The sequence below is a fragment of the Alosa pseudoharengus genome, unplaced genomic scaffold, assembly GCF_046254945.1.
Source record: "Alosa pseudoharengus isolate Yale_2024_CS ecotype anadromous, Long Island Sound unplaced genomic scaffold, YU_APseudo_1.1 YU_APseudo_1.1_scf_10, whole genome shotgun sequence".
NCBI classification, from domain to species: Eukaryota; Metazoa; Chordata; class Actinopteri; order Clupeiformes; family Clupeidae; genus Alosa; species Alosa pseudoharengus.
Genome location: NW_027468565.1, coordinates 16,685,529 through 16,701,499, shown reverse-complemented (window position 1 = coordinate 16,701,499; position 15,971 = coordinate 16,685,529). Strand labels below are relative to the sequence as shown.

Here is a 15,971-nt window from a genome sequence, read left to right as displayed (position 1 = left end):
TTATATGAAGGGAGGGGTCCACAGATCCCTTTGTACAAACAGACAGCATCAAACATCGGGTCACTTTTCATTGGAATAATTCTCCACGTTCTCTTAACAGAAGGATGGAATTAAGCGTCATTTTGTCACAGATCGAAAATGAGAATGAGAACGATGAAGAAATAGAGAGGCTTTTACATGAATACAACACAGAGGTAACGTGATATTGTCGCCCTGCCATAGCCTGCTCGGCTAACCGCTAGCAAAACATCTCCTGTATAACCGAGCTGCATTCGATTTGCAGCAGCAACATTATGTGATTAGTCCTTAACAGCTTAGGGCATACCGCGGTTTAAACTCTTTAACATTGTTAACGTTACCGACGTTCTCGTAAGACGTTGCAAATTCTGGCAACCTAATGTCAAGTTAGCTTGCACGCTAGGTTAAGAAATTGCAGGAAGTAACATTAATGTAGTCAGTCAGTGTAGAATGACAGTTCGCCTTAGCATGGATGGAGGTATGATTTTAAGTTTATGTGTAGATAACGTTAAACGACTGGCATTAGACCGCAGTTATGGTTATATGGACATTGACACTGAAACATTGCATTTGTGATCAAACCGATAAGTAACGTTACAGTGTGTGGTATCGCTTTTAGCATGCTAACAGTCCACTAGCATCGTCACATTGCAGTCTTCGCTAAATGTTGCACAGTGGCACAAGTTAAATCGCCAAGACGTAACATATAGGCTACAGGAACAGCTCCAGGACCAGTTGTCTTTCCGAGTATCACTTTGTGTTCAAGTGTTATTGTGCAAGGTGGGTTCCCTAGAGAGTGTCTGCCAAACCACCATCATGACCTCAATAGCTGTACTGTACTTGCTGGACCAGAGGAAATGGGAAATTTCAAGTGTTTTTCTCTATCTTGATACAGGCTGATGTTTGTCAACTTCATAGAAGTGAGGCAAGCCAAGCCACTCCAGGGTTTGGAACATAGCCAATAATGCTCAAAGTTTGACGTCAATGGTGACGATGATTAGGGAGAGTAGGGGGTTTTCCTGGACCAAAAACACTAGATCATCATTTTGAAGTGTAGTTATAGACACCGTAAGTAAAAATTTTGTCTTTTGTGTATAACAAGCTTCTTTTTATTTTTCAGAACTGTCGCACATTTAGTTTTGATAAGAAGGAAGAGGATGCACGTATAGTAAGTCCACACTTTCTTCAAATATTCAAACCAATTTTGTGTAAAACGCTTAAACCATGATCCACTGGCCTGGTGCCCTGGAAACGTATTGAAAACATAAATGTAGGTCTCGAATTTGTGCTCACTTTCTCCATGTTTCTCTCTCTTTCTCTAGCGGCTGTGCCGGGCTCTGCTGGGGGTCCTGGGTCGGGTGGCACAGCCCAGGTGCCAAAGCACGTGTCTGGAGACGCTGCGCATCCTCTCTCGGGACAAGCGCGTGCTGGGGCCAGTGAGCACCCGCGAGGGCATCCTAACCCTTGCAGCGCTGGCACGAGTTGGCCCCGACGCGCCCCGGGGCACCGGCGGAGAGCAGCAGGACGAGGACGAGGAGGAGCGCGTGGTGGTGGAGGCGCTCAAGTGCCTGTGTAATGTGGTGTTCAACAGCACACAGGCTCAGCAGGTGGGCGCGGACGTGCAGCTGGCGCAGGGCCTCTGTGCCAGTCTGCACGCGGCCGGGGCAGGGGCGGCGCCGCACGAGGTGGGCCTCTTCTCGCTGCGCCTGCTCTTCCTGCTGTCGGCGCTGCGCTCGGACGTGCGGAGCGTCCTCCGCAAGGAGCCGCGCGCCTTGGCGCTGCTCACCGACGTGCTGGAGCGCGCCCTGGATGTGCACTGGGCCGGGCCCTACAAGGTGGCCCCGCTGGATCCCCAGGCACCCCCCATCCCCTCACAGGAGAATGAGCGAGCCATGGAGGCCCTCAAGGCCCTCTTCAACATCACCCTGTCCGACTCCAGTGATGAGGTGAGCATTGAGTGTGAATTCACCTCAGTTGGCACATCTCCTACATCTGTTTCCTTTGAAAACCTTTGCCATAGTCCTGTATGAGTGATGATCAGACCTTTGTTGATGAAAGATCATTATTTCCATCTCTGTGTTCAGTCAGTGTCCGTATATGTTCAAAGTCAAGTGTGGTCATCCATCTGCCATCACCAGTCAGTAAGAGAGAAATCGTTGCAGCTGTGTCTTGAGAACCTCTGTGTGCAAGGTGTTGGGACCCCCCCAAAAACCCCCCCCCCCCCCCCCCCCCCCCGACCACTGCACGTAGAAGTTTGACTCAGCTGTGGTGAACCTGTGTCATCCAGCCTGTGCCGATCTGCCATCAGCAGCCCATTTTCCCAGTGTGAAATCAAATGGCCCAGAAGCTCGTTAATCACCTGGCAACCTGCGGACTTCAACCTGCGGCTTCTGATTAACGTCGGTGGCGACGGTGTCGGGCAACACTGCGCCTTGCACTCGGCTCCTCAGCAGATCAGCGCTCCAAGCGCGCTTAATCAGGGATCAGCCTGAGAGGTTTAAGGCTGAGTTGATCTCTTATCCGGCCCCTCTGAAGCTCATCCCTCACCTTCAGATGAGGATCAGGCCAGGGCCTGGTTATAGAAGAAAGGCGTTAGTTAGGAAAACAGCCGGGTGTGTTAGTGAAAGGTGTTAGTGAAACAGCTGGGTGTGTTAGTGAAACAGCCAGGTGTCTTCCTCATTATTGCTAATCTGCTGTGTCTCCTGTGTCAGCTTCACATGGTCTTCACATTGGTGTCCTCTGTAATAGTAATAGTAATACCTTACTATCACCTTACTAAATGGGATTGATCATTTTTAATGGGTATCACTTGCCCTCTAGCCACTTGGTGCCCACAGAGCAGGATCACCGAATCATTGATAATTTGATAATTGATAATTTGTCTGCTTTGGTTTGCATAACAAGTGCAGTTAGGGTCTATGATATTTTCTATTGAGCCGATAGCATTTTCTACTGCCTGTAGTTTCAGGCCGTAGTTGTCATGCCTGAGCTCCCTTTCTCCAGCCATGCCTCTCACTCAGTTGGCCTGGCCCCTAGAGGAAGTGAACGGGAGTCCTTCCAATCCCAGAAAATACCACATCGCTCTTTTCAGGAGTCATAAATTCCTGTTGTGTGTCGAAGGTCACAGGCACAGGCCTCACACCTCTCCTCCCATGCCAGCTAGTTGACTACCCTGCACCCCAAGCCAGATACACACGACTGTGCACCTTAGATTGGTGTTCTCACTAGGACACTATGTTTAGGCAGGTTCAGATGCTGATATTCAGGTTTGAGCGATTTCTGATAATTTTTTTTTTATCATATTGTTATGTTTGCATAATAATTTATTTGATTGCTAATCGACTCTCATCATTGTCATCATAATTGTTGTTACCTTGCCCTCACATGCTTGATGAAAAGTACCCTACACACCTACGTTGTTTACAATTTCAAATACATTTTCCTCGAAATTTCCCCCAAACTTGAAGATTTTGTGTATCGTCACCAAAAATTCCTACAATACTCACTGATTGGCCCATTATTTGGCCAGAATGGAGTCTTTGCGACTTAACAGTGGTACGTGAGCGCAGGGTAAGCTTGAGTGTGTTGGGTGCCCACGGCGATGGCGTGTTGGTGACCCTGCTGACTCTCTCAGTCTCTGACCGGTCAGGACGCTGAGCACCAGTTGCGACTCCTGGTGGCCATCATGAGACACCTGCTGCTGCTGCGCACCCACACGGAGGAGACGACTGAAGAGGCACACAGGTGGGTGGCCTGAACGCTCCTCTCACCCCCTCTCTTCTCTTCCTCCCTTCGTTCTCTCCTCTCCTCTGTTCTTTTTTCTTCCCCCGTCTCTTCTTACGTCTTACTCTTTCTTTCCATCTCTCTTTCATGCTCCCTTCTTCTCCCATGCTCAACTTCCTCTTGTTTCCTCTCCTTGACTCCAGTTCATTCTCACTAGTAGCACTTCATGTCATTTTGACTCTCACTCTTGTTACACTGCTTTCTCATCTCCTCCACCCCCTCCTCATGTCCAGCGACACCCCCCCCCCCTCTCCTCTGTCCTCTCCTCTGCCCCCTGTCCTCTCCTCTCCCCTCTGTCCTCTCTCCACAACTAGTTCTCCTCAGCTGCCCTCACATGATGCATTAGTGAAGTTTAGTGAAGACTTTCCCTCCCACATTCAAAGAGATGTCCTCCCCACAATGTTCTCTCATGTTCTAGTGTGTTGGGATTCTGTTCTGCTGCTTGTGATGGTTGTTGTGATGTTGTAATGTAACAATGTGTAGCAGCAGGTGTAGAGTAATGCTATTGACTTCACACAGACTGAAGTGAGACTGAATGTTCAGTTTGCACAAATCTATCTTCTGCTCACTTTAATGTTTACCTCTCCTATGACGGACTTTGTTTTTTTTGTTTGAATAAAAGCACAGTATGGTGTTATCTGTACGGTCCCCAACCCCCTGGTGGTGACGTATCCATCGTCATAACAAAGTGATTTGTCCTCATTTGACTCAATACTGTATTAATAAGAGGCATTTGACTTTTTCCCTTGTGGTGAAAGTTATTTGTATCTGTTAGCCTTTGACGCACACACCAGCTTGTGGTTGTGGTTTTGGGGGTTTCACTCCTTGCCCTTGTGTGAGCTTGTGCATATTAACCAATCAGTGGGTGCTTTGATTTCCATGCTGACACTAAACAACCACCCAAAGGCCCAAGCCGAGTTGACCATTAATTAATCTATGCCAGTTGATGTCATAGTGGTCTGACAGAGGTCATAGGGGTTTCATACAGTGTGTAGGGATGGGGGGGGGGGGGGGGGTCAACATTCCAGCGGTACCAAGCACAGAAGAAAGGCTGAAGCGTGTGGTGGGCGTGAGTGACAGTCTGTCACCCAGTGCTGATTAATGACCCCTGTGTGCCCCATCATGAGGCACGTCGCGGTCTCCTCCGTGCTCTCCCCCACGCTCTGGCCAGCTGACGTAGGCTGGTGTTTTGTGGCACCCCCTTAACCCCCCTCCCATCCCTACCTCTCTAGAATGTCCTCAGTCCACAAAGCAAACCCCCCCCCCGCCCCCGTCCGGGTCTCCCAGTTGGGAGACAGAATGTGCTGAGATGGACCCTGGCCAGGTCAGGGCTCTGGCCTGCTTTGTCCTCCTGATGGACCCCACTGCTGTCTAGCTGGGGATCTGCTTTTGTTTTGGACGCCTTGTAAGCGGCGCCTGGTGAGCGAGTGAGTGTAGAGGCATGACATTCTTTTTTTCTCTCTCTTTTCTTTTGGTCTGACGTCAGAGATGTGCACCACAGCTGCTGGGTGTAGCCACCACTGTGTGCCTAATGCAAATATATGTTTGCCCTTTGCATGCTGGGCCAGCTAAGAGATTTACATGACTTTTGCCACAGTGTGCATTTGTGAGAAGTCATTGAGAGCATCGTCATTAAGAAGTCATTAAGTTGTGTTTATAATTACCACCCATTCTGGTACGGCAGCACACAGAAACGTCTGATTCTGCCATCACGTTGTGTTTGGATTGTGTGAAGACTGCGATGTAGAAAGTTCTTCCACAATCTCAAGGTATTTCATGACATCCAGTGTGAGATGAGATCTAAGCAGGCGAATGCTGCTTCATATCAGTCCTGCATAGTGGACATCCAGCTACACTGGCTGCCCGCATCAAATTCAAGGCTCTAACGCTTGCCTACAAAGTAGTCTCCGGTTCTGCTTCCACCTACTTGAATGCCCTCATACAGACGTACGCTACCTCCAGACCGCTGCGCTCCTCAGACAAACGACGTCTAGCTCTACCACCGGTACGCTCAGGCCAATCCAAACTTTTCTCATCTGTTGTTCCTCGTTGGTGGAACACACTGCCAGTTCCTACAAGGGCAGGGACATCCCTCCATTTTCAAAAAACTCCTGAAGACCCAGCTCTTTAGAGAACATCTCCTCTCATAGCACCACTTACAACAAGTCTTGCTGATGCTAGCACTTACCAGCCGTCTTGAACTGACACTCAACTGTTTAAAAACAGCACTCACTGATGCACTTACTGTACTCTACCGTTTTTAAATTGTCCTAAAATTGTTGAGAGAATTGCTTTAAAACTTAACTGTTACCATGTTGTTAGTCGCTTTGGTTAAAAATGCGTCAGCCAAATGTAATGTAATGTAATGTAACATGAGGGATTAACATCACACTGATCCTGTGCTGTAGTAGTTTTGCACTGGAGCGCCTGGAAGCTTCATAATGCTCCTCTGTTGTCCTCATGACAGCCATGCTGTTAACCTTCTGAGCAACATTCCCTCGTCGTGCCTGGACGTCCTCATCGACATTCCCGTGCAGCTCGGACAGGAGGAGGATGGCGGGAAGAACATGGCCGCCATTCAGGTGCTACTGGACTTCATGGAGAAGCGCGTTGACCGGGTAAGACGCTATGATGACTGCAGTGAGTTGTGCTACAGGTCCCCCGACCCCTTCCTGTCATGTTTCTGAGACTCAGGAGTTTCTCTCTGCACACAGGGCTCCAACTACAAAGAGGGCCTGACGCCAGTGCTCAGCCTGCTGGCGGAAAGTTCCAGATACCACCGAGAAATCCGCAGATACATCAAGGCCAGGGTAAGGATGGGAGGGTCCAAAAAGCACTCATGTAGGAAACTAAACACGGTTTTCTCATACACTGCTGGAGAAGGGTCCCACCTGTACCTGAGGTATAGCTGCAGCCTTCAAAGACAGCAGTATAGATGAAGAAAAGTGACTGAATTAATGCAATAAGAAGCAACAACTTAAGGTCCCCTAAGATATTTTCTGCAAATCTGTGTCAATTAGGAACAGATAGACATGCTATATTGACTTTCATGGGCCATGTTTTGCCGTGTCACAATCCCATTGTTACAGTTACAGTTGGCGTCTGCAAGGTGATTGGTGGTGACTGTGTGTGTGTGTGTGTGTGTGTGTGTGTGTGTGTGTGTTGTGTGTTGTGTGTTGTGTGTTGTGTGTGTGTGTGTGTGTGTGTGTGTGTGTGTGTGTGTGTGTGTGTGTGTGTGTGTGTGTGTGTGTGTGTGTGTGTGTGTGTGTGTGTGTGTGTGTGTGTGTGTGTGTGTGTGTGTGTGTGGTGGGGTTGGTCCGCAGGTGCTGCCTCCGCTGAAGGATGTGTCGAGCCGGCCGGAGGTGGGCACCACCATCCGCAACAAGCTGGTGCGTCTGATGACCCACGTGGACATGGGCGTGAAGCAGAGCGCCGCCGAGTTCCTCTTCGTCCTCTGCAAAGAGAGCGGTAAGAGAGAGGGATGAAGGGAGAGAGGGAGAGAAGAGGGGATGGTGGGATGATTGATGGAGGGGAAAAGGAGAGAGCAAGTATATGATACCAGAAGGTGGAGGGGGACAACAGGATGGAGAGAGAGAGAGAGAGAGAGATAGAGAGAGATAGAGAGATGGACAACAGATGCAGACAGAAGATGGGGAGAGAGATGGAGCTATGTTTTGCTAAAGAAATCAGGAGGTTGGCATGTGCACTTTTGAAGTGGCAGTGAAAGAGAAGAGTTCACTGTTTGAGTTACACAGACTGTAGAACTAATCTAGTCCACATTTCATGCATCGTTTATTTGAGAGAGTGAAGACACACTGCACATAATGTTCCCATAAACTCTAGAGCTGTAGATAATCGTGTGTGTGTTTTGTGTGTGTGTGTGTGTGTGTGCGTGTGTGTGTGCGTGCGTGCGGGGCCCTGTATGAAGTGGATAACTTGGTGAAGTACACAGGCTATGGCAGTGCTGCAGGCTTGCTGCTGTCTCGCGGGCTGTTGGCGGGAGGCCGAGGGGAGACTCAGTACTCAGAAGACGAAGACTCTGACACGGACGAGTACAAGGAGGCCAAACCATAGTAAGTGTTTCCATGTGAGTAAAGTGGACAAAAATAATGAAAAGATAATTTGTTTTCTTTTGGCAGTGAACTTCAAACAGTTCATGTAACCCAAAATAAAGTGTTCAAACGGTTTAAACATTAGTCATTAGAGTATAAGGTCACCTCCTGTAGAATGGAGCCAAGGTTCTCGGCTGAATGTCCAAGTGGTGCTTAAATGTTCACCAGTCAACATTCCAGCCCCCTCTCTTAATATGATAAACACCCCCTAAAACGGCTGGACGATTAAGACAGCTGGTCCATCCTTTGCTGTGCTGGTGTTTATTCAGTACTGTGTATTCCAATTGGAAACAAAGTCTTGTGATGTCTTCTGGCTGACTGTCTGCCGGTTGCTGTCTAACCCACTCCTCCTCCTCTTCGTCTTCCTCCTCCTCCTCCTCCTCCTCAGCATCAACCCCATCACGGGCCACGTAGAGGAGCTGGGGGCCAACCCCATGGATGAGATGACCGAGGAGCAAAAGGAGTACGAGGCCCAGAAGCTCGTCAACATGATCGACCAGCTGTCCAGGTAATGTCCCCGCCACCTGAAAACATCACCAGAGGACTGCGTAGCCAGGTGGGGTTGGGGTCAAAACTGTGTCAGTGTCACGGTCAGTTCATTTGATGTAGCTTGAAACATCTCGGAAGAGCTGTGGGGGGTCATTCACACCCTATGTTGTGCAGATGTATGTAAGCATGGTTTTGATATGCTCCCACTGACTCAGTTTGCTGTTGACAGTCAGAGGATGGAAGCGTTCTGAGTCAGTGAGTACAAATCCACCATCAGGTTCCTGTAGGCGTGCAGCCTCTCCAACATCAGTCTTGCACTGACCCCTGCTCCCCTCAAAGACAGTCAAGATTCTGAGAGCTGTCCTTTCTGTTGTGACCGTTCTTGTCTGTGCACACACACACACACACACACACACACACACACAGGTGAGGAGACGCAGGCCTGCGCTGAGAGAGACGGAGCAAGCGAGTGCTCCCTGTCAACGGTTTCATTAGAGCAGGAATCTGCAGCGCCGGCTGCCGTCTCATTCAGGCCGCTTGCTCTCGTTAGCCGCCGCCACGCTAATTATCGGCTAATTGGCTGCTGGGGAGTGGTGGCCGGCCCGGCGGCATTATGGGCTACATTCAGCGCCTAATCACATACGTGTCCTCTTTCACACTGGCCTCCATTCAGCACACACGGGCCCAAACATCGGCCCATTGGAGCAGGGCTCGAGTGAGACATAGGCTCAATTAAGGTGTGTGTGTGTGTGTCTCTCTCTCTCTGTGTCTCTGTTTGTGTCTGTGTGTGCGTGTGGTGTAGTTGTAATGAGGAGCGTGTGCCCAGAAGAGGCAGATTCCTCTCAGCGAAAGATCATCTCCTTCCTTTCACCTTGTCTATTCTTTGCCACTGTGAAAGAGTTGTTAGAGGGAGGTAGAGGATGGGGCTGGGGGGAGGGGGGGGGGGGGGAGAGACAGAGAGAGAGAGAAAGAGTGTGAGGTTGAGAAGGAGAGAGATAGAGAGATGAGGCTGCTAACAGAGCTCCTCGCTGTGGGCTCTTGGGTGATGGTCAAGGCCCTCAAAGAATGTGCTTCCCCCTGCTGCTTAACTCGCCGTCCAATTAGCACTGACTCCCAACAAACCATTGAGAGACACACACACACACACACACACACACACACACACACACACACACCAACAAACCCTTGAGACACACACACACTTACACACACAGAGAATCACTTTCTAGAGCGGTGTCAAGGAGTCTTGTTTTGTCTGCGGTTGGTGGTTTTTGCTCATGGAGGTTGTTATCTGTCCCTCATCTCCTGACCCTCCTTCCACCACTCTGAGTGCTGGATAGATCCTAGAAAGGCATTCAGTAAAGAGGAGTTGACCAAACTGTGCTTGTGTGTCTTTCAAATCTGAGCAGTTGGTCTACTATGCTAAGCAGGGTTGTGCAAAATTCGAATTGCTTCCTGTTTGCTACCTCAATTGAAATGCAAGTGAAATACAAGAATTGAATTGGAATTTAAGAGCCAGTTTCAGTTCTGGAATTTTGCACAACCCTGATGCTAAGATGCTCTGGACATAAATGAGTGGTCAGAGAAATCAATTTGACAACCGTCAGTATTGCAGAAAGTGCAGTTGAGAGGCATATACTGTAAGCAACTAATCGGAAAGGGTACCAAAATATTGCCTTGTTTTGAACAACCGTTTTCAGTCAGTTACTGCACACGCTAGTATTGAAGTAAATACTTGTAAGGAAGTTGGCAGTTACTTGAAACCGCCTGAAGGTGTTGACATGCTTAACATGATCCCTAGACACAGGCCCGAGATTTCCTCAGTAAAAGTGCATCAGCATCAGCAAATTACAAGTGTATTTGTATCCTGGGTCCCTGTGTGCGGCCTGCAAATAAATGCAAACGAGCCTCTCTTTGGTGATGCTTTGGATTGGATAATGCACAGATAAATCATCTTAGGGAGTGCTTTGATTGGATAATGCTGGACTGAATCATCTGAGGGTGCGCAGGAGCCACCCGGTGCAGATCTAATTGGATTAGCGGCGAGGGGAGGCCCAGCCTTTGAGGAGATTAGAATGGGCACTGATCCCGTAATTAAACTGATGGGGGGAGGAGAGGTGTGTGTGTGTGGGGGTGTTAGAAGGATAGTGAGGGATTGGCCGTCTCCTGGAAAAAAAGGTTAGGTGTGTGTGTGTGAGAGTGTGCGCATGAACGCAGGGGTGGACAGGAGAAGCAAAGCTGTTTAACACTGCGCTTGGCTAGGCCTCTTCAGAGAGAGAGAGAGAGAGAGAGTGGAGGCTTGAGTGGGCAGTGTGCAGTGGCCACGCGGTGGGCAGCTGGAGCTGGCCGAGAGAATAAGTAGCCCAGGCAGTCCAGACACAAAGGCCCAGGAGCTCCATGAGCTAAAGGGATGATGTTAGCGTTCCCCTCAGACTTGTTTACTCCCCTCCTAGCTGGACAATCGGCATGCTCTTTGGATTAAGCATTCTCCAAATTAGAAACTCGTCCGTAAACATACTTCAGTCCAACTTCCAAAAGTCCAGAACCTTCCAAGGTGGTGAAGCCATCAAACAATAGTGTCTGGCACTAATGAGGTATTGGAGGGCTGATGATTGCTCAAATGACGCATTTAGACAAACAAATGTCCTTACTGAAGTCACTCCTTAGAAAAAGGAAAACAAAAACCAGTAAAAGCACACTGTTTGCTGGTCGGTCGTGATGTAGTTGCACAGCTGCGATCCACTCTTGTGTTCTTCTGTTCCTTAATGAAAAATGCTAAACGCTGGATTTTGATTTGCTTTGGGACCGTTGGCTGGTTATTTTGTTGATAAGACGTCTGGCTTAAGGCTAACAGTCACTTCCCAAAGTATGTCTTTGTCCTTTCATCCGAGCCTCCACCACAAGCGGTGGAGTCAAGTTCTGTCAATTTTGGCCCTCGGAGAAAGAACATTGGCTGCTTCTCAAACGTCTCATGTGATATCATGGGTAGCAAGTTGGCCATTGTCTGTCTATGTCAGATATGTCTCTGACATTTTTTTTTTAAATGGGAAAGGTCAAAGGTACTCATCTGGTCTTGAATGTATTTTCGTTATTGGTGTTGGCTGATTACAAAGGCAGCATGCAGTTTACACACTTATATGTTTTTTTCCCCAAAGGAAACTTTTCCTGGAAACCAATCATTGTCTTGGTGAATGTTGTGAGTGTGTGGTAGTAATATTCAGGACAATAGTGTATCCAGATAGCAATCTCTGAAACATTATGAAGTTTTGATCTAAAACTGGTGAGCTGCCCAGGTGAACCATCCAGACATCACAAACAGCCTATTTTTCACTAACAAAAGCTTACCTACAGTATATGCTAAATGTTGTCGTTTAAAAATATAGTTGACGGTCATGCTGTGAAGGACTTTCCTTACACTTACATAGAACAAAGCCTGTACAGCTAGTAGAAATAACAGGGCTATAACATGGCTATATTCCATCAAAATAAATTTGAGGATGATACCAAAAGTAGACTGAATTATATTCGCACAGGGAAACATTACTATTATACGTTATTATATTGTACATGCTGTCTGACTGTCTACGGCTCTGTGCGGCGTGTTCTCTGTGCAGGCAGCAGCTGATCAAGCCCATGGGCGTGAGGAAGGACGGCACACTGGCGCCCCTCGAGGAGACCGTAAGGGCCTGCGCTGACAACAGCAGTGACTCAGACTCAGACTGACCGCTGCCTCACCCCTCACTCCGTCTTCCTGTCTCACACTTCTGCTGCGCCACTGCCTGCATGGCCCCCGCCTGCCTGCCACACACACACACGTGCGCACACACACTCAGGCAGGCTCACACCTTATCCAGGCTGCACACACAGAAGGAGCAGACTCATCTCTCTCAAGTTGATATCAGTCACATTTAAATCAAAGCTCTCGCCCTTTTTTTGCCAAGTTGTCAATACTGAGCTGGCTTAACTGATGGGAAACAAAACCCAACCAACAGAAACAGCCAGCAGCACCTCACAGCTGACAAGTCAGGATTTGACCAAAGACTAGAGTACTGAACTAGAAGAGGAGAGAAATCAGTCTGCTTTACACTACTATGTACTATGAGTACTATGGTTACATTCCCAAAACAAGTTGTAAACACAAGCTTTCTGTACATGACATGTGTCTGAACATATATCAGTGTTGGTTTATGTATGGCTTATTCAGGATTTGCGTATTGAAGACTTACATAGGAATTGTTATTAAAGATGTATTGGGCACTGTGCCTTTTTAATGCCTGGTGGGTGTAGTGAAGACTGATTGTTGGAGCCATAGAGAACGATTTGTGGCTCAAGCTTGTTTTTTCCCCCTCTCTTTTGTTCCACACTTCAAACCAGAAAATGCATGGTGTTGGAATCCAACTTTCTTGTATGATTTTGTTGTTAATAGTGGGCTGTTAAACAAAAATTTCCATAACAATTGATCGTTTTATGATAAAAGCATCAAATGGTAGGAAACCCTAATCAGACAAAACCCATATTTGTTGGCCATTTTGAAAAAGAAAAAGAAAAAAGTGGCTGAATTTGAAGCACCTATAGTTTTGGATCTGATCGGACCTCATTTAATGTCTATGGATCAGAATCCCTTTGTGCGTTTTTGTACCAACTATGATGCTTTTATCAACATACCTGCAAACTAGTGGCTTTTCGGCGACATTCACGTTTTTTATTTTATTTGTGAGACTGATTCAGATTTCATGCGAGAGTGATAGGGAGAGAAGGAGACAAGACAGACAGATAATTGACAGGCATGGTTGGCTTTTCTTTGTGCTATTTTTGCAGACCTACCTATCAGTTGTTTCTGAGGGCGGGCTTTATCTCTCACTTTCTGTTACGCATAGCCTGCCTGCAGCACTTTATGCCCCATGCTGCACTAAAGTGTATCTGACTATAGACTCGAGGTAAAACATCTGATTGTTAGGCTACTTTTCTTCTGCCCTCGCTGGGAATCTAGTCCTAAATTCTTCAGCCTCGTGCTTAACAAGTCAAAGTAGCATTCCCGCAGCTGGACGTTTTCAATTCCTTTGCAAAATAAAAATAATCTGCACTAAGTGCGATTGTGAATTTACCTCGGCCTATTAGTTTAATTTTGTCCTGGAAAGGTACTGCTTGTTCATGAGTTATTTAATTTCAGTTAGCATTATATTTCCCATGTGTCGCTGATGGTTGAGTTCTCAGGGAGCGCAGACCTTTCCAAGGCCAAATGTAGCTATTTGCAACAAATCTGAAAGTGGACATAGCAAAATATTTCGAGCTGCTCAATGATAGGTGTTTTATTTGATTTTCTTTGTAGCATACAGACCATAATTCTTGATTATTAGCGCAGAAAGACACCGACATGACATAACATCTTCACAAAAGGAATATCAAATAATAATGTATTGAAAAGAGATAATTATAGACCTGACATGATAGAATAAAGACCAGAAATCGTTCTCGTTAATATGAATGACGACGTCCACAAATAAACTATAACGATAACATGAAGAACGATATCGTTGGGGATCACTTTCAGAGCGATTTTCACAACGATAAAATGCCTATAGCCAATCAGAACCCATCGAATTTTAGCCGTCACATTCATTAACACAAGGAGATACTTTGTTTATCGTTGTTCAGTGTGAACGCTTTTATCGTTATGGTTATAGTTATCGTTATCGTTCTTGGTGTGTGAATGGGCCTTTAGGCTTTAAAACAGATTGGCAACATTGGTGTGTTTTTTTTCTTTTGGATGCATAGCTGCTGAAGGCCAACGTGATAGGCCTACATTTATTTTCCTGATTTGAGGTAGTACTCAAGAAATGTCTTCAATGGTGGCAGGTCTGAAAATGTATTCTCCATAATCAAGATATTTATTAGGCTAAGCATAGCCTTAATTAAAAAAACAGTTGGTAGGCCTACTGTAGGCCTATGCCGTTTTAATCTGTAAAAATGTCAAATGCATACTTAAATGTTGCTTACTGCACGTTTATTATAATTTAATAATAATATTCAATATGCATTATTGAATGCTTCGAATATCTACCTATGGGTATGTAATGTTAATGTTGGCTTTTCCCGTTATTTTCTTCTCAGAGTACAGCAGAATGCTTTGTTTACGTGTTAAAATCTAAAAAAGAATCTTCAACATGGATTTAGTTCCAAATATGTCACCTTTTTCAGCCCTTCTGAGTTTGCAGGTATGTATCATAAAGTGACAATTGTTTATGCTAAACTGCCCCACTAAATTAGCTGTATTCCAACGTATGGTACATATTTTGCCCCTTCTGTTTTTTGAATACCTTATTGTACAGCCTATCTCAGTTAGGAGACCTAGTTTCTTTTCTAAAGCTCTCCTGCGGTGAACTGTTAAACTGATGTAGACTGGTCTGAATGGTGAATGAATAGCCTTTCTCTCCCAAGAGTATTACTTGTTGCTCTGATGTGGTGCCCAGGTGACTGATGAAGTCTGGTCTTGGAACTGTAATGAGCTAGCTAGTAGGGTCCTGGAAAATAAGTTATCCTGCAAGGATGTTGGCATTTCTGACCATATATGAGCACATCTTTATTGAAAAGAACAGAAGCTATTGTTTGTGTGTGTGTATATTTTGTATATAATTGCAAATGAGTTAATGCCTCACCTTAGACTTGCATCATGTACACAGCCACTAGAGATGACATATTCAAGAGAAGAAAAAAAAAAATCAAAAACCATCCACCAGTCTCCTAAAGAATTTGCTCTTCTGGTCAGTCTTTATGACAATCCGTTTTGTCCCTTCTCTCTTTTTTTGTGAGACTGCTGGTCTTAGCACCCAGGTGCCCCTCTGCCCCTATAACTCCCCCAGTGGAAGTGACCATTCCTCCCCCAGACGGACTCTTCACTGGGCCTACTTGATCTCGCTCCCTCCCTTCTCCAGGGAGCTCTGAATGTCCTCTGTATAAATGTGTATGTGGGTGCTTTTGTAATTATTTTTCTCTCTTAAAATGTACTCTAATTCTACACAACCTGAAATGATTTTTTTTTTATACGTATATTGTTTGCTAAACCGACAATGAAGAAACTAGAGAATAAATGACATTTCTGTGACTTTTGTGCTCAGTTGTTTGTTAAGAGACTACAGAACTGTTAAAAGACCATTAGTACTACTTCCCTAATGCCTTTGTACACTGCATGCTCTATTTCTGGTGTTCTAAGTAGAGGTGTTCTTTTTTTGTGTTGTTTCTGCTCTTGCTCTGTTTGACAGGTATGTAGATAACAAGAGTGCATTCACCAAATGGAGAAACATCCCACTTCCACTTTATTTATTCCACTTTATGTTATCAAATGAAAAGTAGCCCTTCCCTTTGACTACCCTTTTGAATAATGCTCAAATGTCAACTCTATGCTCAAATGTTAAGAACACAATTTATTTTCACATACCACACAAAAGCAAATGTTATTACAAACCTACGTCCCATGACTAGCCCCATACCATTGTATCGGTAAATTCAATTGCTGGTGGGATTCTTTCACACAATTTTACATTTATGAAGACAGGTCACTGCTCTAAAAGT

The 15,971-nt window shown here is 46.2% G+C and overlaps 1 protein-coding gene across 5 annotated transcripts; it reads left to right on the top strand.

Annotated features, from left to right (window-relative positions):
• ric8b (RIC8 guanine nucleotide exchange factor B) lies at positions 1 to 15,504 on the top strand. Of its 5 annotated transcripts, XM_076265739.1 has the most exons (12): positions 1 to 194; positions 1,139 to 1,186; positions 1,341 to 1,964; positions 3,653 to 3,762; positions 6,269 to 6,419; positions 6,516 to 6,611; positions 7,125 to 7,269; positions 7,730 to 7,874; positions 8,302 to 8,421; positions 12,017 to 12,080; positions 14,514 to 14,617; positions 15,213 to 15,504. In XM_076265739.1, the coding sequence occupies exons 1-11, from the start codon at positions 105 to 107 to the stop codon at positions 14,574 to 14,576; spliced, it is 1,656 nt and encodes a 551-aa protein (XP_076121854.1). In that variant the 5' UTR covers positions 1 to 104; the 3' UTR covers positions 14,577 to 14,617; positions 15,213 to 15,504. The 5 variants fall into 5 exon arrangements, with proteins under 5 accessions (XP_076121854.1, XP_076121861.1, XP_076121849.1 ...); XM_076265746.1 differs by having other exon boundaries at positions 3,668 to 3,762; positions 14,514 to 15,504; XM_076265734.1 differs by having other exon boundaries at positions 14,514 to 15,504.
• The last annotated feature ends 467 nt before the right edge of the window (positions 15,505 to 15,971 follow it).

Coding starts and splice junctions, on each gene's coding strand:
- ric8b (XM_076265739.1), top strand. CDS start 105: ATGGAATTAAGCGTCATTTTGTCACAGATCGAAAATGAGAATGAGAAC. Junction 195..1,138: donor TACATGAATACAACACAGAG/GTAACGTGATAT, acceptor TTTATTTTTCAG/AACTGTCGCACATTTAGTTT. Junction 7,270..7,729: donor CGTCCTCTGCAAAGAGAGCG/GTAAGAGAGAGG, acceptor CCCTGTATGAAG/TGGATAACTTGGTGAAGTAC.